Raw genomic sequence first — 23169 nt, 5'->3', positions numbered from 1 at the left:
GCTATAATATTTACATAAAATCTGTTTATCACGTAAAACGATGCCAAAACGAAATAAACACGTGTCACAATTGCGTAAGAACTCGAGACGCTTGCGTCAGAAGCAGGATAAGTGTGAGCGTGACCAATTAGCTAACAATTACGAGTAAGCAACAATAACTACAAGCCACAGCCGGGAGCTTGACGAAAGGCGGAGCCTAAACGTGATAACTGCCATTGGGAAATGTGGAACCTCTCTCTGTCAGGTCTCTGACTGTCTACATCGAGTGTCTGCCGATAGGTGGTTGACCTCTACATCGATTTGCGCGTTCGGAAGCTCCTATTCTGTGCTACTCAAGCTCGAGGCGAATGAATTGGATTCCTTTCTTTCGTCATTCGTCCAAGGCAAGCGAGACGTGGTGAACCAGCTTGGTTGCCACTCGTCCATTGTATTGTCTGACTGTTCATGCGCACACAGTGTGCTCACAAGTAATGCAAATGTTAGTGTTGGTGTACTTTTACAGAGACGTGGGAATCCGCCGAGTCCGCTGAGTTCCACGCAGAGCAACAAGTGAGTGTGTGTGTAGCACTAGGCAAATGCGCTGACGATCGAAAATCGACGTGTTATCGTTCGCATTGCACGAATCGGTCGATTCATCGTGCACTGAGCGATTTCCTCTTGTAGGTTGACGTCACTGTTCACACGTCGACGCGGCAAGTCGACTAAAACGAAGATGTTGAGTGAGAACTGCCGCACCGTCGTATCGGCTCCAACTGGTAACCGTTTTGTTGTTGTTGTCCACTTGCTGTAGGCTGTGAGAGTGTGGAGGCGGCGGAAGGATCAAGAGGGTACGTGACGTATGCGACACTTGCTACATGTTAGGATGCCACCCTGCAGCTTGTTCGACGTCTGTCTCGCTGTATGCACGCTCGCGGTCGGTTCCGAGTGTTTGCTGTGCGCTACTAATGATATTTGCCCTGCGGTGAATGGGTCGTTGCAAAACACGACGTCGACAGAACAGAAATAGGTACACTCGCCGTCCCGTATCGCGGCATTCGCCCTTCCGCGATTTGCCTCGTTTGCGTGCCGTCTGGAGAGCGTTCAGTTTCGAGGCTCCTTCCTACTGTCAACCGACCGAGTCGTTGTTTGTTTGCATTTGCAGTGCCTGCAGTACTAGTCAGGAGTCGGACTGGTTCCTCGTCAATCCGGACGAGTCGTCGACGTGGACCGACTTTGATTGCTTTCCGAGCCGTCGAACCCATTGCGCGCCGACCGATTGCGGACGCGTCTCTCGCTCCGCACCGTGCAGTCCGAGACCGAATCGGAAGTCGCGCCCGTTGTCGTCGCTGACGTCGACCGGCTCGTCGTGCGACACGATCACGAGAACGTGGAGTCTGTCGGAGACCGATCGAATGGAGGGATTCGCGATCCGACAGCCGAGGTCTCCGCTTTTGTCTCGATCGTCAGCGAGCACGTTGGGCCGTCCGAGTCCGACGAGAGACGACAGAATCGCGGCGTTTCCTGATCGACCGTCGCGCTCGTCTCGTTCCTGCAGCGCTCCGCGATTACAAAACAGGAAGATGAGAAACTCGCTCGGCTCGTCGGACCTGACGAGGGCGAGAGTGTCTTTTCGAGACGCGATCGACGCCGACGACCGGGACAAGAAGGAGCACTTTACCGTGCACACGATTATGGTCAATCACAGAGAGACGGACGACATGGTAAGATGGGTCGACACAAAGTATCGTGTATGTGGCGTGTGATTGCAGTTTGGTGTGTTGCAGCAGCAGCAGTTGAATCAATACATTGTGGGAGATGTGATTGGCAGAGTACGTCACTCTCATTTCTTTGCCCCTGGTTTTTATTCTTTTTATTTTTTTACTTTGTTTTTTTTGTATTTTTAATTTTTTTTAATTTTATCCTTTTTTTCTGTTTTTTATATTTTTTTCCTTTTTTCTTATCTTTTTTATTTTTCTTTTTGTTTGGTTTTCTTTCCTTTTCTTTTCATTTTTAAATTTTTTCTTTTCACTTTTTTTCATTCCTTTTTGATGCTTTTTCTCTGATCTAGGGCTCCTTTGGTGTTGTACGGAAGTGTACTAATGTCTTTGACAAGAAAGACTATGTGAGATTGTCTATCCTTTTAAGGATACAGTTGATGATTATATCCAGTCAAATGTCTGTCCTAACAGGCACTCAAAGTCATACCCAAGGGTCGTTTGAGGAAAGAATCTACTAGTGAGTGACGACTGGACCATAGTGATATTTTGCTATCTTCGGTCTGGTATGTCGTGCTTGTGTATTATGTGTCCATTAGGTAGGAAGTTGGGTGCTGCTGGGAGAGATAGTCTTCAAGCTGTTAAGCACGAGATTGCGATACTCAAGAAAGTCAATCATCGAAATATTGTGAAACTCATGGAGGTGATTAGATTATTAGTCTGTGAGTACGTTGGACATTGTAGTAACAATGTCTCGTTGTAGGTCATCGATGGAGAGAAGGAAGACGAAATGTATCTCGGTAGAAACTGTTATTGTGTGTGACACAATTTGTGTGTGTGATTTTCTCGTTTTGTTTGCAGTGTTTGAGTTGGTGGAGCAAGGGTGGGTAGTTGGGTGTGGCTTGTTGATTTTAGTGGATTGATTGATTGAGCGATTCATGTAGGCACCTATTTGAAGTCAACGTGAACCAGACTATTCCCGAGGAGAGAGCTTGGGATTATTTTATTGACATACTACTCGGTGTCGAGTATTGTAAGTACCAGTGACGAAATGGTTGTGTGTGTGTGCGTGTGCACGTGTGCCACCAGTGTGTTTGTCTGGTTGCTATTGTGCTGTTGCTATTTTCTGTGCTGTCTGTGTTTTTTTGTCATGTTTACCTTTCCCCCAGCAGTTTATCGAACAGTTTGTTAGACTTAGGCTTGGTCATTGTACTAGTCAGTGTATCATCTATACTCAGGGGGTAAGAGGTCATTTGTCATCAAACATCACCACTCTACAAGAGTTTGTTACAGTGTATTGAACACTCTCGCACACATTATTTATGAGTGGACAATGCCCTGACACTATGATTTAGATAGAACCTTCTACCACCAACTGACAACAAAGACCTAATGATTTTGTTTCTGTTTCTAATTGTTTCTTAGACTAAGCACGCTCACAGCTGTTTAGCTGTTTAGGTATTATGTTCCAATCGGATGGAGCTAGGATTGTATAAGACTCTTAGACACATGGGTATGTGTACCTTCACTAATGCTGAACTGCACCCTTACTGTATGTATATACAGTACAGTACTATAGTATACTGTAGGATGTCACATTGTAGTGTGCCTCGTCTGAGGGTAGTTGTAAGGCAGTAGGAGTAAATGGCTAGGTTAGAATTAGGGTAGAATTAGGGTACACATCTACACTGTCGTGCGAGAATGGAGAGTGCTTTTGCTACTGGTGACATATGTGATTAATCTTCAGTGTGTGCATGCACACATGCTGGCTTGTAATGAACAGAGAAATTGCTGCCCATGTGTGTGTGAACTCCGGTATCTTTTATCTATAGATAACCACCAAACTGTCTTGTGCAGAACACACACACACACACAAACACACACACACACACACACACACACACACACACACACACACACACACACACACACACACACACACAGGTGTAATTCCATCACTTATTGCACACTCATGCACATGCCAGTCTACTGCAGCCAATTGATAATGTTATGCACTAGAGTAGTGAATCTGTGTTTAGCCATTTATAAGCTTTAATTGACTGTCACCCCTTAATGCACTGGAATGGCAGCCGCATGTTTAATGTTGTCTTTCTAGGGTTGTGAGTACATCTTGTGCTCACTATGAAATTATGAAACTAGTGCTAATGGTGTCAATATGACTATTGTGTCTGCATGGGTGTAAGTTATTTGAAAGGTATTGGTTGAGCTAACCCTCTGCCTTCACATTAGCATGCCAAGACATTTGAATACTATTGTCTAGTAAACTTTGGCTAGACCAACCAGCATGCAGTAATATTGTATTGTGTGTGGAGTATATCTGTAACTGAAGATGTGGTTGATGTTGTCTAAGCTCTAAGCAGGAGTGTTTGTGTAACAAGTTGTAATTACGAGCAACCTGGAGGGTAATGAGGCAGTACTGCGGTAGTAATGGTGTGTCTAGTTCTGGAGGATGATGCCAGTTTGAGATAAATTGCAGTTGTGAACGGTCACAATGTGCTGTCTTGTGTTCGATTTTCCTTTTCTGGTGTGTGTTATTGTCTAATTCTTGTTAATTAATAATTAATTAATTAACAAACATTGGACTGTGTGTGTGTGTGTGTGTGTGTGTGTGTGTGTGTGTGTGTGTACACATGTGTGTGTGTGTGTGTGTGTGTGTGTGTGTGTGTGTGTGCGCGCGCGCGCATGCACACTGCGTTTAGACCATGGATTTAGACCATGGATGTACATGGCATGTAAACTTTGCTTACATGCGTGCGATACCGCATTTAAACTCCATGGTAACGCATGGTTATCTTGTCACCATACGGTACACGCATGTACCGCTGTTTACACGCATGCGATACCGTGTTTGCGCCACTTACATTCGTTTCCATGCGCTTACACGCGGTCAGACTAAATGTAGACTCTTGTAAATATAGCTTACACTCACAAATCGCGTGTAAGCCACATGTAAGCTAGGGGCATGTATGCGATACATGCAACCTCGTAACGCAGTGGTGTGTGTGTGTGTGTGTGTGTTTGTGTGTGTGTGTGTGTGTGTGTGGACGTGTGTGTGTGTGTGTGTGTGTGTGTGTGTGTGTGTGTGTGTGTGTGTGTGTGTGTGTGTGTGTGGACGTGTGTGATACTGCACACCACTCGTCATTGACTCCTCTTCCGTATTATTTACTCACAAACACAAATTGGCAACTGATTTCTAGTGCACTATTTAAACATCGTTCATCGAGACATCAAACCTTCAAACCTACTCCTCGATAGCGAGGACAGAGTCAAAGTACGATCCTTTATACATACAATTTCTTACTATCAGTGACCGTATTATCAGTATTACTAATACTCTTAATTCTAAAGATTGCCGACTTTGGAGTCTCCAAGATGTTTGCAGACAGTCGTCCGGCTCTATTATCCAGAAGCGCAGGCAGTCCAGCATTCATGGCACCCGAAACATTAAAAGGTGAGTGGGGCACTTATTATGACAAAATTGTATTCACTTAGCTAGCAGTCGATGTTTGTGAACAGACGAGTCGAGCGAGACACTCGAGTACGGTGCCAAGGTAGGAGATATTGGATATCAGATATCCACCAGTTGTGCTCGCGATTGATTGTGTCTTGGTGGTTGTACTGTAGCCTGCGGACGTGTGGTCGATGGGTGTCACTCTGTATTGCATGGTGTTTGGCATAGTAAGCGAGCATGTTTGTTGACTAAGTTAGCAGTGATGATGATGTGTGCTGTTTGGATGTCGTAGTGCCCGTTCTGGCCAAGACATCGAGGCGACATACTGGACCTGCACGACAAGATACTACACGAAGAGTATGACAAACAGTCGTCAATGTGTTTGTCTTGTACTAATGCACTGGTTTGTACTCATTCAGGCTGCAGTTTCCTGACATGTACGTGTGATACTGTGGTTCTCGTGACTCTTTTGAGTGTTGAATGTGTGAATAGTAAAGGGCATGGGCATGACTCTGACTGTTGTTGTGCATCGGTTGTATATTTGTCAGTCTTTAGTGGTGTGTGAGTGTGAGCGCGTGTTTTAGGCTCGAGATCAGCTTGGAGCTAAGAAATTTGTTGATTTGTCTACTGGAGAAGGATCCCGCAAAGCGAATCACAATACCAGAGATTCGAGTAAACTATTGAATTGTGTGTGTGTGTGTGTGTGTGTGTGTGTGTGTGTGTGTGTGTGTGTGTGTGTGTGTGTGTGTGTGTGTGTGTTTGCCTGTGGGTTGATGGTCTTCTGTGTTCTCAGAATCACATGTGGGTTATCGGTCGTATCGGTCAGCACTGTCAACGTCTGGACGAGAACAACGTGGCCGATACGACCGTAACAGACGAGGAGGTGACGGCCGCGTACGGGCAAGGTCACCGAACTCGAATCACAGTCAGCGAGTCGTACCATTTACTTCATAACAATGTCACGAATCTGATCACCGAAGACTCCGGTCTAGGTAGCAGTAGAGAAGTATCGCCTTCACACATCGAACCAAGTTTAGTGAAGAACGAAAGCTGAGCTCGTATCATACTCAGAGATGTCTTCGGCTACCTGAAATGCCTCACTAAGTGTGCAAGCCCCGCTACCTTCAATCCTTCTAATAGCAAATTATTATTCTTAAGATGATAACCCGTTCTAACTTATTGCTCTGGATCACAGATTTCTCGGTATGACTGTTCACTGCCTGATGGATATATATATATATATATATTATTGGAAATTAATTAAAGTTAACTGTATTTTTTGTTTAGTGCGCGACAGAGCTAGGCTCTTGTAGATATGGCTATTGTAGATAGTTGTAGAATCTAAATGAGAGTACGCATGCGTGAAATGATTGCAGGAATGATGTGAAGTTGCAGTATGTTTGCAAGAGACTGCAATGTGTAGACATCACGTGGTGCACTCATTATAGTGCAGTGCGAGTTACCAGTGAAGCAATTCCCTGGTATGCGTGATGACCTGCTTCGAGCTATGGTTACTACAGGTAACAGACTGATGCAGTGCAGTTCTATTTCCAATGGTACTTTGTAAATGTCCTGAGACTTGGCGAGTAGCTACTAAACGTATAGGGATCAAGCGAGTTCCCAGGTCTGCATACTAGCCTCGGCCTCTCAAGATGATTTTGAATCGGCGCTACACAGGTCTGGGAGGCAGAGGCTAGCTGCAGGCTATGTAGGTGGCTGGCTGACTATGTCACGCTTGGAAATGTGCCACGGCCTCAATGCAGTCCAATCAACGAGCAGTATTTGTGATCATGTATTTTAGTAATTGAAGCCGTGCTAACATTTTGTGGATCTGATTGGCGGTTCATCCATTGTCTTATATCTGGCTAGACAACCAATCGCAAGTATAATCTCGCGTAGCCAGACCCCTTTCCGCCGCGGCCTCCCCGGCGAAATGGGGTCTGGTGTACGGCCTTTGATGTCGCTGTGTGCCGCGTAGCCAGAAATCGGCTATCTAAAGACCGGATTTAGTTTCTTAAACGCTTCACTAAAGACGAGACTGGTATGCACGCAATGCAATCCTATCTCAATAGCTTCTCTTGTTTCGTAGAGAACAACTCGAAGACTACAGCTAGAGTCGTTGCTGTTTGTGAAATCTGCATGTCTATAGCAGCGATTAAACGATTTGGTCTCTTCCTGGTTGCTACTGTATGTGTTCTAAATCCGGTCTTTAGATAGCCGATTTCTGGCTACGCGGCACACAGCGACATCAAAGGCCGTACACCAGACCCCATTTCGCCGGGGAGGTCGCGGCGGAAAGGGGTCTGGCTACGCGAGACTATCGCAAATACTGCTAGTTGATTGCACCCCAATGAGGGCGTGGCACATTCCTAATCATAACAGACATAGTCAAGCAACCAGGCACTTACATAACCTGCAGACGGAAAGTCAGTAAACCGCTATCCGTTTTGAGTAGCTACTCACCAATTCTTGTGACTTTTACGAAGTCCCATTCGAATGAACTGCATCAGCCTGTTACTTGATATAGTTATGTAGGCTTAATAAGTAAAAGTGTCTCGTTGGACTAAGACCCTTAAATTCTCATTGAAACTATTGCAAAAAGCCAATCATTTAGCATCAGACGGATTGGAATAACAAAGTCATCAAACACTCAAACAAGCAATGGTATGCTAACGGGTTCCATACATGTATACAAGATCTGGTATGTAGTCAAATGTTTCTAGTTCCTTGATGGCTTTGTTTAGTGGACGACTATCAATCAATCAAATTATTTTGATTACAACATTAAATAATTTGAATACGGTCGAATGTCCGTCTCAGGTTTGCATGACCGATCTATAGGGTATGTACGCATGTATGTCAGATGGTAATATTTTAGTATATATAGAGTTCACTACCTGCCATTGCTACATTGTAATTAATATACATGCCTTAGAATCTGTACGATATGCAGTAGACTCTGTTATCAACATCACTAAAGAAATACTCTCTCACTTACTGAGTCTCGAGTCGATCTTCATCACGAATTCTTCGGATTCGATCGTGGATCATCAGCAAGTGAGCTCAAATTGCCGTCCGATTCACTCATAGATCTCTCACCAAGACAGCTGTCAAGACTAAATACAAACAATACAAGAGAGTCACCTAATGTTCATGCTCGATGTCTAACATAACGGTTACATACACAAATCTCAATCAACAGACAGTACAACAAACTATGCAGGGACATACATATCTGGGGCATTTATGGGTCGGTTCTTTTACTGGACCTCCCAGTCAGCTCAACATGCTATTTCAGTAAAGTTATTTATTAGTTAACAGGTCTGTAAATATGCATAGTATACGTGTAATAATGATATACACTGCACAATAAGTGCCAGAGTCTTGGAGTCTAAATCTGCATCTTGAACGTGGGGCCCAGACCAGCACTTCAGCAGCTACAGCTTCTGTGTACAGCTGGTGCAAATATTGCATGCAGATTTCAGCAGTGGATCCAGGATGGGCACTACGTCCGTCTCCTCCTCCCGGCAGTAGAGATTACATTGCCAAACGAAACCTCGACAATTGCTGCTGCCAGACATTCTATTGCACAATGACTTCGAAGATTCAAGCATTGGCAGTGATGAATAGAACAAATCTAGGTGGTTGAGTATACGAGAAATGTAATTGTTGTTTAATACAACGAGACAGCTAAAGCCTGGTTCACAATATTGACGCCGACGTCGATGTCGATGTCGACAATAGAAATTAATCCTATTCCAGCGTCGACGTCGGCGTCAACATCAAAGGATGCCGCCGACGTCGAGGCGGTTTCTTTGAAGTTTGACGCTCAACTGAGCGTCGGCGTCATATTGTGAACCAGGCTTTAAGCTCTAATAATTATAACAAACCATAAAGTGTCTAAAAATTACAACTCGTATTATACATTGAAAACATCTAGACTACAAGTTTGTGCCTCCAGCATAGCACCTCTGGATCCGCCCTTGACTAATTGGTCGTATACATGCAGAAGTACTGTACTACAAGCGGACCTCCGACTGAAGTGGTTAGGTTCGTTCCCAGCTCCTAACCCCCCATAGGCACCTGCTATAGAAAGCAAACTTAGTATACATGATGTATGTTCTACAATAGTGGTTACTGCTGTTATGCTCAACTCTCTAAATTCGGTAATGCACAAGTTACTGTGTATAATACCTCAGTGCCCTTGAGAAACTTCGATGTTTATCTTCAGCACTCGATAAGAACGGATTACGAAATGACTTTCGTTTACCCATGGTTTTTATCAAGACCTAAGAGTGACAACATCAACAAAATGGAGACAAATCGTAACGACGTCGTTACCAGTAGAGGGAAATTGGCAAAGTCGCGTGTAGCGTTCTCTATGTCCTCATCGGTCACTTCTACAGCCGTGCAGTTGGCCTCTGTCGAAGGTAGATGATCTTCGCCATTTAAAGTCAACCACGGATGCATCTGTGAAGAGAGTACATACAACTCTGCATTTGTCTAACCGTATTTGATCTATTATCAATAATTTTACTGCAATGCAACCGATGTAAATCAGGCAGATATCAATTGTGTTGTAACAAGTGTCTGTGTCTGTCTGTCTGTCTGTGTCTGTCTGTGTCTGTCTGTCTGTCTGTGTCTGTCTGTCTGTCTGTCTGTCTGTCTGTGTCTGTCTGTCTGAGTGCATGTGTGTGTGTGTGTGTGTGTGTGTGTGTGTGTGTGTGTGTGTGTGTGTGTGTGTGTGTGTGTGTGCATGAACAAACTGTAGAGTAAAAGCAAAGCCACAGCAGTTTAACTAAATGAAATTGCATCCAACCAAGTCACACACATCCTGATTTTACTACATGGTAATAGACCTCACAAGGACACAACAGTCATCAGACAAAAACAATCTAGATAAGCCAAGCCAGTCTGCCCATTTACCAAGTCACAACACTTAGGCATACAACCCCTCCATAGAAATCCAAACAAGCCACTCGGCACGATCACATCATTGCCACAATAAAGATAGCACCAACCCAATTTCTCCACAATAAATCGCTCAAGTTAGATCCCATCCACGTATATGTATCAAACGATCAGACGTCACGTTTACTCGCATCATTCACAGCATTAATTTTGCAACAGTTGAACCCTCACCACATTTAATTATTCAATTGAAACTGAATTTTATATAAGAAATTAAATACACAAATAGCGACTTTTGGTAATATGTTGTAGCTACTCTGCTGTTGGTTTCAATTACAGACAAACACTACTTACACTACTGCAAAAAGCTATCATCTACATATAAATCTTGTATCTGCAGTAGTCAATCGTATTGAGCGCTACCACTAACAAAAATCCCACACATTTCTATTACCTTTAGTTCTGGTATCGTTATTCGTGTCTCCGGATCCTTATCTAGTATTCTATCAAACAATTCTCTCAGTTCTTCAGACACGAGTCGGCTGCACAACAACAAATATGATACACCGACAAACACAAAACGTGCACAATCGCTAACTCTTCGGGGTAAGGAACGGGTTCAGATTTGATTAATTCATAAAGCTCTAGTATATTTCTCGTCTCGAACGGAACCTGACATACACACACAAGACATTGCAAAATGAAAGAATTTATACATAAATCGTCTGACCTTGCCGTACACAAAGCAGTACAAAGTGATTCCCATTGCCCATATATCTGTAGCCTACACAAAATCCAAACAGCTAACTCTTGATGGTAAACATGCACATATCATTCGTTCCAACCTTCCCACGAAAGCTCTGCTGTTCGCCTGTTTCTACAGACAAAATGAAATCAACAGCTTGGGATACGTGTCAACTACAACTACGCTTACGTTGCAAGGACTCGGGAGCCATGAAAGCTGGACTGCCGGCCGTCTTTGTAAGATCGGCATCTGATTGCGCGAAAAACTCTGACACACCAAAGTCAGCAATCTACAACAAAGATGGTCGTCTGAGTAATGTTTAGATACAACAGCGCAGACATACATAATGTATCTAGAACTAAGAATTCGTTGTGTGTTGTGTGAGAATAAAATTATGGAACTTAGAGAAACTTCACTTTTTGTGTGGAATTAATTTGTGCGATCATAGCAAGTCTGTATCTATAATTCTAGAGGTCACAGTGGTCACTGAACAATGTCTGACATCTCGAAGTTTGGTCCCTATGAACTCGCAAACCGTTGCTCATTGAGCTCACGACCTTCTATCACTTTAAAAAGCAACCGGTGCCCTTTGTGATGGCCGGTGCACCTTTTGGACACTGCCATTTGCCTGTAGGTCGTGACAGCATCATAAGGCTATTCATTCTGACTGTCACCTACAGTTTTCTAACTAACGTCTCTAATGGCTGCTGCTTCTCTCCCGTCCTCCTTAGGTGCTAAACTTACTCTCACCTTCAGCAACTTTCCAACCAATTGTTTGTTTTTATTTATCAGCAATCATCAAATGGTAACAACTATCAGTGTCTTCATACTCTACCAAAGTCCCATAGTTGGTGCGAATGTGGCTAGTATACCAATAATTTCAGAAAAAATTAATGTACACATTACATAGTACGAGGTGTGACTGTCCAAAACTACACAATTTGTTCCATGTACAAATAAGTTCTTTTTTTAGAATAAGGTAGTCGCTGAAAGGCCTCACAATGTAGTGCATACGTATCCAAGCGCCACACACCGTATTGGCATTTCACACAGTTACAGTGCTGGTCATACTCACTCGTTAACAGAAATGTTCCCAAGAGTCAATTGAGTGCTTAAACTTCTCTGATTATATTGAGTTTGATTTAACACGAAATACATGCAAACATGTAACCTTTGTAAGTCTAAAAACTCATTGTCATGACATCAATTCTCAACAGCCAGCTGTATGCTGCAGTGATAGTTGTAGACTAATCAAGAACACACAAGCAGGTGTGCCCTAGTGATATTCCAAATCAAGCTTACTGGCTTTGCTTTCTGACAAAGGTGACTGAAAATAAATTAAAGGCTTTGCAGACATTATTTTCACTCAGTGCTTTCTCGAGTAACAAAGTTGTATATATAGCTTGTATGACATTGTCATAAGAATTCTGCAGTGCATATCACAAACAGTGAAAGTTAGGGAGCTTAATCATTATAAGCTATAAGGACACTAGGTACAGGATTAGGCATAGTCAAGTATGCTATGTCAACCAACCAATAATGCAGCCATAAATATCTGATTGAGGATGGGTATGGGCTCACATGCAACTTTACCTTCTACTATTTACACTGGACAACATCAGGAGACAGTTGTGTTGACATTCCAGTGGTTAACAAATGGTCAGTTGAAAGGGTTGAGTTTATCTGTAGCCAGTAGATGCATAGACAAGTATGCTATGTCAACCAATGATGCAGCCATACAATAAAATGATCTAGGATGGAAATGGTCCCACATGAACCTTTACCTTCCTAGAGTGTTACTATCTGTAATTACTATCTGTAATTACCTCAGGGTAGAGTTGTGCTAACATTCTAGTTAGGTGGTCAGTTGAAAGGGTTGAGTTTATCTGGAATGTCTACAGGTATAGCTCTGTACATGCCCAGGTGGCATATGGATGTGGTATGTGGTCTTACCACTGGTTGTTGTCTCAGCAATAGAGCAATTATCCACACCTTCAGTTATGATAACCAACCCCACCTTGTCTCAGTCAATTACCTGTGGTGTCAAGCGCCATGCCCACATACACACACCATTAGGTTAAAATACCATACCTACTTGGCACCCATACTATTACACTTATCACTGTCAACACTTCCTACCTTGATGTGACCATCTTCTGTCAGTAATAAGTTAGATGGTTTGATGTCCCTGTGAATGACCTTTTGAAAGTGCACTATCATAACACACAGTGTCATCTCTAATTCATATTACTAAACACCACAAGGATGACTCACAATATTCTATTCCCAATACTAAGTCGATAAAGTAATGCCGCGCCGTTTCTTCAGGAAACATCTCGGTCACACCGACTTCCATAACAGGCCTAAGACAAACATACTTGTCCACGCGGACTAACCAGCACTACCCTTTATCGCTATACACTGCCTGACTTCTGTTTGTCTGGTGTCTTTCTATCTGCATGGCTTGTCTGCAACACGGGCCTACACAGTCAACCTAAAATTTAAAATTTAAACTGGATCACTGTGAGGTGACGTGACTAACTAAACATTACCTTTGGCATAACTCAGCAGAGTAGAATATAAATAGTCGGTCATTGGTCATAAACAGACCAACTGTGTTCATGACCATAATTTTACTCTAATCAGACATACCTGCATGATTGGGCAGCATGGATGGTAGGGAATCAATGTGCAATTAACCCAAATGTCTAAACAACTGACTGAAGCAACAGGCAAAATCCATGAATGACAATACTGTAACATTGTAACAGTTTATATTTTGATAGCTAATAACTACAGTAGTGAATATGATGCAACAAATAAAGAAATTAAAGTAAATATTGATGTTGATAATTACAAGAAAGGATTGTGAAATCAAATAAGAATGAATGCCTAAAATTTAAAATGTCAGGTCAACCTCCTTTGCTAGAGCACGAATGTCCAACCAAAAATGTTGCGCTGAATTCCACTCTGCAACTGTAACCATTCTGAATGTCCACAAGCAGCAAGTTATCCATAGTGCATTAGACGTGCATTAACAGAGACTAAACACCTCATACTCATGTGATCCATACTACATTAGACATTATGAACACCTGATGCTGGTGTGATGAATATTTACATGAGGTAGTACACATAGAAACCACATGGTCAGTCATACCATCCACATGCACTTTACACACTGCTCTCCAATATCATGTTTATATCAAAGTCACATGCATTTATCACTTCAATTGCTCCTCATAATTTTCAGTTACTCAGGTCCGTAAAAATTCAGCACACATAGTCTAAAGCCTCGTTTACACTAGAGCATTAAAACAGTCTCAAACCAGTTTCAAATCGGTTTCTTATAAATCGGTTCAAGTGTAAACGCTATAGCAAGGATTCCCAACAGGTTTGAAACCAGTTCAACTGAACCTCCTCAGGAGATGGTTGAAACCACTTGAAGGTGCAATAAAGCTAAAGTGTAAAAGCGTATGTGACTTGAAACCATAAGTACCGCCCATATGCCATTAACACCTACACTGGCGTGCCCTGCTGTCATGGCAAGAGGAATTACTTGGTCAGATGACAAAGTGAGAACCCTTATTTCAATCTGGAAAACGAAAAGATTCAAGAACAACAAAACTGTGTTTCAGATGCTCAGAATCCTATAAAGGAGTTAAAGATCACAACCCTATGATACAAACATCTCATGCACTAGACCACGTACTGTTAGCACGCGCTACTATTCCCATCTAAATACGAACAGTAGCATTTTAATACACAGAAACCGGTTTAATACAAAGCGTAAAGTAAAACGGTGGACTTAAAGGGTTTTCAATATGTTTTGACGAGTTTTCAACAAGGGTTTAACTAAACTGTTTCTAGTGTAAATGAGGCTTAACTTTGCTCTGTTCCATCCACTATGGTCCATCCACTACGGTCCATCCACTACGGTCCATCCACTACGGTTCATCCACTACAGTCTATCCACTACAGTCCACCCACTACAGTCTGTACTCACACATAGAAAAACAAATCCACAAGCAAGCTGACTGCCTACTTGACCAGTTAATAGCAACTTACCCTTTCTGAACAAGGTCAAACACTAGAAAAACATATATTGTCACATTACATTTAGCTTGAATAGACAGAGAGAACAGAGCAACTTACCTAGGTATAATTCATCGTGCGATTCATCGTCAAGAACTTCGACTAGTTTCACCACATTAGGATGAACGAGCTTCTTTAATATCGCTATCTCTCTTTCTAGAGTCTGCATTGGAGTATTTACAGCTGCTCCTTTCCCTCTAGGAGGCCGTCTCCCTGCATGGACATAAAGAACACTTTACTAAATGTACAACACAACACATACTGTCACACGACCAACACAACACAATCTACTACTGCATATACCCTATGACTTTGCTAAATGTAAACAGACTAGTTGGCACTTCTTTGTAAACTTATCAAGTACAATACCTCAGAAATACTAAACATGTTACTGTAAACTTGCAAAAGGAACAACAGTGAGGTGGTGTTTCCACTAGCACCCAAACCGGTTTAACAAGTGGTTAATTAAAGTCTGGCACAATATGACACTGACACTGATGTTGACGCTGATGCTGATGCTAAAATATAAATGAATCCTACTCCAGCGTCAGCATCAGTGTCAACATCATAGGATGCTGCCTCTCTCGAGGCAGTCTCCTTGAAGTTTGACGCCCAGCTGAGCATCAGCATCATATTGTGAACCAGGCTTTAGCCACTAACCCTAACACTAGCACTAACATTTTCCTGAACCCATTTTGTACAAGGTTTAGCAAGTAGTTTAGTCTAAATGTAACGTGATAATAGTGTGCATGCTTAGTATGGGACTGCCTCAAAGATGGAAGCATTGTCAACTAAAGAGAGACATCAGTAGCCACTGCATGTACCTAAATGCTAAATTTTGCATCTCAGTGACAACTATTGTTGCTCTGCCTCGGCGACAAAGCAGCCCAATGTATCACAGGAAGCGTCATTCCAGGAATACTCTGCATTAGCAAACGAATTTGTCCAAGTACCTCGCAAGACCCTAGTGTAGACAGTCGCCTACTGGCACTGGTGTTTACCGTGGACCTAGTAGAAACACGGCCTGATTTCTTTCCACCGCATACCATCATATTTTTGTCATAATCAGATCCATCTCTACCGCACTGTTATCTAAGACTAACCCACATTCATTTCTTCTAAAAACTGTCTTATCCTATATTTATTGTGTAACCACGTCGCGCACACAAATGCGTGCAAACTAGTTAAAAGCCTGCAACTCAACTAGCACCCTAAGGGTACGTTCAATTTGCCTCTTCCAACTGTTCTCGACTACTAACAATACAGACATAATAGCTAGTTTTACATTCTGGAATATAGGTTTACTATTCCAAGCGAATAATCCTATCAACAAGTTTACTGGTTTACTCGGTCTATGGGTTTCCTGGATGTGTGAGAATCGCTGCAATCTGTGCATGTTTTTCAACCACAGTAGGTACTGTTGAAACAGCGTCGCTTTTAGATAGCATGAAAGCCAAGATCGAAGTCATCTCCCACCAGGATGATAGTTCTAACCTCCTAACTCTGAAGATTCTTGTACTATCAGCAGTTCACAACAATGTCAATGTTGACTGGTAACTCGACCCTGTACTCCAGAAAGCGGATAGCCTTGAAGAGCATTCATTTGGAATGATAGGAATACACTAATTTAATGTACCCTATGTAAGTCAAGCTGGTCCACTGTTGTCTACTGACCTCTGTCTGTTAGTTACTGAAACTGAAACCAAACCAAACCAAACCAGACCAGACCAATACATACAGTACCAACAATTATTCCGATTATGTGATAATATTCCAGACAATCACTTCTCTGCAAAATAAGAACAACAAAATCACTGACAAACAACCGAGCACAACACACAAGAAATGAAAGTTTAACTTTCCACTAAACTTTGGTGAGCTTAATTAAAATGTGATAAATACTTGCATGGTACACTTTTAGCTTCCATTCACTCTGCTCTCTTGTCTAGCAACTGATACAATAATTGAATGAATTAACCTTTGTGTTATGCAGAAGCCATCAACAGCATCAAAACACTACTACTAGACATGACTGGATCCACCTCATTATATGTAGAATGTGTACATTGCAATTAATACAAATCTAACCCTTGCTGTGCATATGTTAGTATGTACCAAATTTAGTCTTCACCACAGCCATGGACATGCCATCATCATGTCATCAAATAACAGTGACAATCTTCTTCACATTTTCAGTTAAATTCCTCTATACACTATCAGCTTCATAAAGCACAACACTACTGAGAGTCACAGTGATATACAACCTGTCTGCTGTAAAATCATCAAACAAGAACATGCATTAAGTGCACAACTATGTTGTCAAACAACACAAGAGACATATGTGAGCAAAACTTCATGTTTCGATCATCATGCTGAAACATATAACAGCAGTACACATCAGCAAAGCAGTAAAGATAGATGCAGTCACTAACATGATGACACTTTCATAATTAGCATTTTGAGAAGAATGATTTGACTATAGCTATGAGTGAGTCATATGGTTAGCTATGGTCTGTTCACACTGAAGCAGCCTTGACTCGGGCACATGAAAATAAGGACAACAATAAGGCACATAGTTAATTCCCTTGTTGCAAGCACAAAATAAGTAAAGTAAGTATCCTTGACGTAGGGGTGATGCAACTGAGTTTAGAGGAGACTTCGTAATGCTACTTAACCGTCAGAGTAAACACACTTCTAGACTAGAGATCTGCTAATCAGAAAAGCAACCATTCGTAAAACCTACCTTTAAGTAACCTAATGCGGCAACTGTATGAAAACACGGTGACTGACAGACAAACCAGAGAAAAAAGTAGAATACAAATCATACAGTCATTACCTTGGATTCAATCACAACTAATCACCACACTAATAGTGGCACAAGCTTTTTGAAGAAGACAAGACCAGGCAAAGAACTAAATCACGGAGACTTTTTCAAGATTTCAAATATAAATGTAACAAAATTGAACAAACTAGTATAATGTACAGCAGAATCTATGTTTACCTTTTAGCCCCGTTAATTAAACACCCTTTACCCTCCATAGTTCAGATCACATCTGGCCCTGTAATATCCCTTTGCCCTTCATAGTTCAGATCACAACTGGTCCTGGTAACAACCCATTATTACCCTCATAGTTCGCATCACAACTGGAACCCTGTCTATAGCACACATACTACTGTCAAGTGTCACTTATCCGACCCCCTTGGAACCAGAACTTGTTGGATAAGTGAAAATGTTGGATAACTGAAGTTTTTACGAACTCAAATATTGTTCATATTATACAGTATTTTTTTCCACATTAGGTATACTGAATGTAGATGTAGAATGAATGTAGATGTAGATGGATGTGGAATACAACGAGAAGAAACGCTTGAACTCACTCTCAAACTTGTTTCAAGAACAACTGACATGCACGTGGATGTGTACATGTGTACATGTAATCAGCTGACCAGCCATGTAATCACCCACGTGACAAGCTTGACCTGTCTGATAACTGGTGTGTGGGATAAGTGATAGGTGAATGTGTAAGATAAGTGACACAGGACACTGTCATCCATCATAGCATTTCAAGTATGTCCCTAATCAAAGTTAATCCTAACCTCATAACCCCACACCTCTAACCCCATAAGCCCAATTACATAACATTAATTTACATCTATTGTTGTCAACATTGCATGCTATCTAGCTTCCATCCTAACTAAACCCAGCCCCTTAACCCCTACTCTTACTAAGCCTAATTCCCATAACATACACCCATAACTTGAGTCTCAAAACACAAAGACCACACCGTAAGAGGTAAAATACATTGCAACTAGAACCATAACAATCATGGTAATATTCTAGCCCAAATATTCAGCATACCAAACGTAGCTCTTCTCATTTTCTTCTTCGAGACCATTTTCATTGCCTACAACGAGATCCAGTTTGACGCTAAATGTATAGGACCGTGATCTAGCTCTACATGACTTACAAAATTTGTTGAACTTCGTTCATCAGTGGCTATCCTGACAACACCATAGGAACCCTAAAATTCAAGAAACAAACAATAAGATCGAAATGACTGCTTGAAACCAAATACATGAAACTTGACTGACCTGACCTATCTCGTCCCGAACGGTATATTGATTCAATTGAGTGTAGCTCTACATGTCAGAAACAGTCGATGAGCACGATACAACAGCAAAAAATCATGCAAGTTATCTTTACAACTGGTGTGTGTGTGTGTGTGTGTGTGTGTGTGTGTGTGTGTGTGTGTGTGTGTGTGTGTGTGTGTGTGTGTGTGTGTGTAAAGCTTACACATACATCTGTTTCTTCCCTCGTGACATGTTGAGTTTCTACTGTTAACGATCGAGTCAGAGACGTGGCTCGTCTGTAAGGCGACTTGGGTGGCTCAGAGGGAGAGTCGGATTTAGCTCGAGCTTTGCCATTACTCTGACTGACCGCCTTCGAGACATAGTCCACAGTCAGGTTGTTACCAGTAGATACGATTTCATCCAAGGCAGTTTCTTCTTTTACTGACACCATGAAATTTCTACACAAACAATAAACACAACACCTTAATAGCAACACTACATGAAATGAAGGCGCCTCTAGCAAACTCAGCACCTATGACACACGCTCTTGTCAAGCCCCAGCGACAGAATGACAAATTAAAGTCGACGCGCACAACATATAAATAGTAAATCAATTAGACAAAACCGCTTACACGGACACTATTATGTAAACGACAATCTAAAACGCACACAAGGGTGGTGGGTGTGCATGTAGACGTACTTTGAGAGGTCGCGCAGTTTTGGAGCTCGACGACGTTCTTCTGCTTACAAGAACCAAATACGTTAGCAAACATAGACAGACAGACGACCACTTAACACTTTAACACTCATATATCCACGAGTAGACACACAAAACAAACTAATACACAAGCAAATAAAATGTCTAAACGACTTCACAGCGACTCATGCTTACAAATACACCAGTATACTGTACATAAGTTGTCGGACAGTAAAAGGTCAAAGCTACAAACGACGTGCTCAACAAGATCAGTGAAATTGCTGCCCATTGAGAAACCTAAAAACTGAAGTCGAGAGTGACATACTGCAAACGCGCTTTTCGTCTGGACTTTCGACTTCGATCTATCAAGACAGAGAAAAACGATATAGACGAAATGTGATGATCAAATCTGAGACGCTCTCGTGATCTCAGGTTTGCGCAATCGCACTGAGGAGCAAATGAGAGCTGGGGAACCCGGAGAGAGATTACCTTGTGACCTCGAATTGCCAGATCCATTACGTTTCAATTCGTAAGCACAGCAGGCCTAATAGCTGTGTCGCAAGCGAACACCGAAGCTGTATTCTAATGGTCTATCGCCACAAATAGCACAGTGGCGTCATTTCCTTCCTACTCTACATCCCGGATATGGTCGCTGTCCTAGGGGTGTGGTTTACATGGGCTGCACGTTGACACGTACAGAAATACTCGATGATGTGGACTTTGCAGAGTACGCTAAGTACGTGCAAACTGTGCTACAATATGTGCATAGAGACACTCCTAGCCGCACTTGTACTGTACACCTGTAACGTTTATAGATGTACGTACTCACTTGATCACAGGCGGATAGAGGGGAGGGGTCCTGGACTCCCTCCTCTTCAACAACACGCCCACCACAGCCGAAATCTTGTTTGTTGTGTTATCCTAGGAATATGCTAGGAAATTAACCCTTAATACAGACTGAAGTGAGTTGCTGGTTCCGAAGGTCAAATACAGCTAAGGGACGTGGTTAAGGATACAACTGGACGCCCTCTTTCAAAAAAATTCTGTATCCGCGCCTGGTACTTACGTGTACACATTGGTACTAGCCACACCCATGTGCCCACTTCTCTCCTCCCCCATTGTGCTCTAAAAATAAAGTCATCGCCCTTTCAATTACGCAGTTTCCGTAAAACCTTTTCCTAAAAGCCAAAGTTCTACGTTGATCGAGCACGTGCACATGTAATGTATGTAGACGGTCTAGAAATATTAGCTATAGCTTGACCTAAATACTTGGAGGTTGAAAGTGTCCTACGGGAGCTGGACACTGTCTGGGGACGCGGCTACATGCACCACTTCGCACCTCCATACAACCAGTTACCTACGTGTGAAAGTGCAATGATTCCGTGGGTGGAGAGTGTGATGCACGCAGGTTTCCAGTGATGCAACGGTGAACCAGTCCTCTGTGATGAAACAACAACACGGTTTGCACAACATACCAAAATCAGACCACAACGTTCAGGCATCTAAACGAAATGTCTGTCGGCGATATCTAGGCTACGTTCAATTAATTAATTCTAATAAAAGTCGCTAGACTAGAGGCGCAGCCTCTTCCAGAAGAGTCTGGAAGACACGCCTCTCTTCCAACCTCTACTGTAACCAGCGCAGGAGCTGGTAGAGGGGCGTGCTCTTCGAACGATCAGCAGAGTCTGTAGAGTTGGCTCTTTCGACTACAGCGGCAGAACTGTAGAATTTGGAAGAGGGGCGTGCACACGAAGCCTCTTCTGGAAGAGGCCCAATCGAACGCACCCTAGAGCGCAAGGCCAAAGGAAAATACTATCGTACGTTACAGACAAAGACAACGATGTATAGATAAACCTAAGGCTGTTATGTCGTTTCATACAATGTGCACATATTTGATGATAAGTTAATTAATTAATTACAAATTAATTTTAGATACAATAGTTTTAGCTCTAAATGCTATCTCTAGGCAGGACACAGCGTGTGGTCGGCCACATGGTGGCTCTTCCACGTGCCAGTGCCAACGATGAGGCAACCAGCACTATTTCCATTCCTTCAACTAACTTGACCCCGGAATGATAATTGTAATATTGACGTCAACAACCTCTAGTCTGTAAATAGATCTCCATACGTCACCAAGCAGACTGCATGAATGCAAGTACAGTAACAGTACTAGTACTGTACAAGTAAAACCTTTGCTACCAATGCGCTGCAAGACATTTGATCTATAAAACCCACAACTGTGTATAGTCTATCCTAATGTCCATGTTTTCCTACGCGTACACTCATCAATATTCCATCACAAGCCTACGGACGCATGAAAGCAGTGATAGACTGACGATCGACCTCTGAAAATCTATAACTACGCTTGCATGAAAGAATATTGTACGGTGTGTAGGTAACTCCGTGATTTCCTACCTTCCACACCGCAATTTTCGTAGCCTGCACAACGTTGTGTCAATAGATCCGCTTGCTGTCCGTTCATCTGGAGCTAGACGTAGTCTCGTCACGTGTGCACAATATCTGTCCGTAAGTCAATACACTGTATACCTGTACATGTCTGCAAGACAAGATCCGTGTCCGTCACACCTCCAGCTAGCCAGAATTCGTTGTGTCACCGCGCAGAAACGTTAACAAATTACCCGTACCTACAGAAGGCCGAAAGTTATTGTACAGGAAAGAGCAATGTTTGAGTGACTTCCAGGATACGTGTGCTCGTGACGTCCTGTGCTCCTATTCTCGTCACCGCGCCAGGAACTGAATGACTCTGCTAATGCTATGATTTGTACAGTAAGTTATACCCCCAAGGACATACACATACATGTCCATTAGCCAGGTCATTAGTTACATTGTATTTATAGACTAAAAAAATGTCCATTCCAACAATAGGGGCAGTGGGAAAAAATTCCCTGATCTATGAGATGTTGAGCACGTAGGAATATGTTACTGTAGCAAGATACGCACGTGAGGAGGTGGAGACATTAGTGTACTCAATAGTCACTCAGTAAGTTTTAGAACAAGCAGCTTCAGGAGTGTTACATTTGTAAACTCCACCCAGTCTGACATGGCCCATCCTATTCTAGCAATTTAGTAGCAAAAGAGTACATTATATCACATTAAACAAAATTCCTAAGAAACACAAGATAGCCAATTAGCAGTTGCTAGATCTTCAGAGTCACCAGTGAAGATCTCCTTGCTTTCAGAGCTCGAGGAGATGTCCATACCTTTGTCAGTGCAAGTAGCATTTCTGTAGCTATGACATCAATACCTTGTGAGTCTTTGAGTAGTTAATGAACGCTAATTCAATTTCCTATTTTTCTAGGCAGCCCAAGCTGTCAAAGTCCCTATATTCCCACAGTGACACTGCACCTATTGTAGGTATAGAATTTCCCACTGGCTATAGGCGTCATCTGATATCCGATCTGATTATTGGTGCAACATTAACTAAAATACATTGACTACAATGTAGTAAAACCCATATGATCAT

The 23169-nt window shown here is 42.4% G+C and overlaps 2 protein-coding genes across 4 annotated transcripts; one reads left to right on the top strand and one right to left on the bottom strand.

Annotated features, from left to right (window-relative positions):
- Positions 1-182: 182 nt before the first annotated feature.
- Positions 183-6563, top strand: LOC134180168 (calcium/calmodulin-dependent protein kinase kinase 1-like). Its single transcript, XM_062647265.1, has 20 exons — positions 183-383; positions 503-549; positions 664-719; positions 791-827; positions 1142-1700; positions 1764-1808; positions 2048-2101; positions 2169-2214; positions 2294-2397; positions 2458-2494; positions 2556-2577; positions 2639-2727; positions 4913-4986; positions 5064-5166; positions 5232-5266; positions 5340-5393; positions 5459-5523; positions 5586-5603; positions 5751-5838; positions 5960-6563. The coding sequence occupies exons 1-20, from the start codon at positions 348-350 to the stop codon at positions 6218-6220; spliced, it is 1830 nt and encodes a 609-aa protein (XP_062503249.1). The 5' UTR covers positions 183-347; the 3' UTR covers positions 6221-6563.
- Positions 6564-8025: 1462 nt separating this feature from the next.
- Positions 8026-22363, bottom strand: LOC134178516 (calcium/calmodulin-dependent protein kinase kinase 1-like). Of its 3 annotated transcripts, none has more exons than XM_062645393.1 (19): positions 22233-22363; positions 22101-22173; positions 19689-19728; positions 19218-19446; positions 19010-19057; positions 18886-18939; positions 18777-18822; positions 14978-15130; positions 14891-14912; positions 13097-13185; positions 12962-13035; positions 11012-11111; positions 10923-10954; positions 10808-10861; positions 10676-10749; positions 10532-10619; positions 9508-9636; positions 9361-9455; positions 8026-8282 (listed from the first exon to the last, which is right to left on the bottom strand). In XM_062645393.1, the coding sequence occupies exons 2-19, from the start codon at positions 22165-22167 to the stop codon at positions 8186-8188; spliced, it is 1491 nt and encodes a 496-aa protein (XP_062501377.1). In that variant the 5' UTR covers positions 22168-22173; positions 22233-22363; the 3' UTR covers positions 8026-8185. The 3 variants fall into 3 exon arrangements, with proteins under 3 accessions (XP_062501377.1, XP_062501382.1, XP_062501387.1); XM_062645398.1 differs by lacking the exons at positions 22101-22173; positions 22233-22363 and adding exons at positions 20011-20047; positions 20175-20285; XM_062645403.1 differs by lacking the exons at positions 19689-19728; positions 22101-22173; positions 22233-22363 and adding an exon at positions 19521-19640.
- Positions 22364-23169: the final 806 nt, after the last annotated feature.

This window comes from Corticium candelabrum, chromosome 1 (genome assembly GCF_963422355.1).
Source record: "Corticium candelabrum chromosome 1, ooCorCand1.1, whole genome shotgun sequence".
In the NCBI taxonomy this organism is placed as follows: Eukaryota; Metazoa; Porifera; class Homoscleromorpha; order Homosclerophorida; family Plakinidae; genus Corticium; species Corticium candelabrum.
The sequence above is the reverse complement of the archived record's forward strand: the minus strand, read 5'-3'. Positions and strand labels throughout refer to the sequence as shown.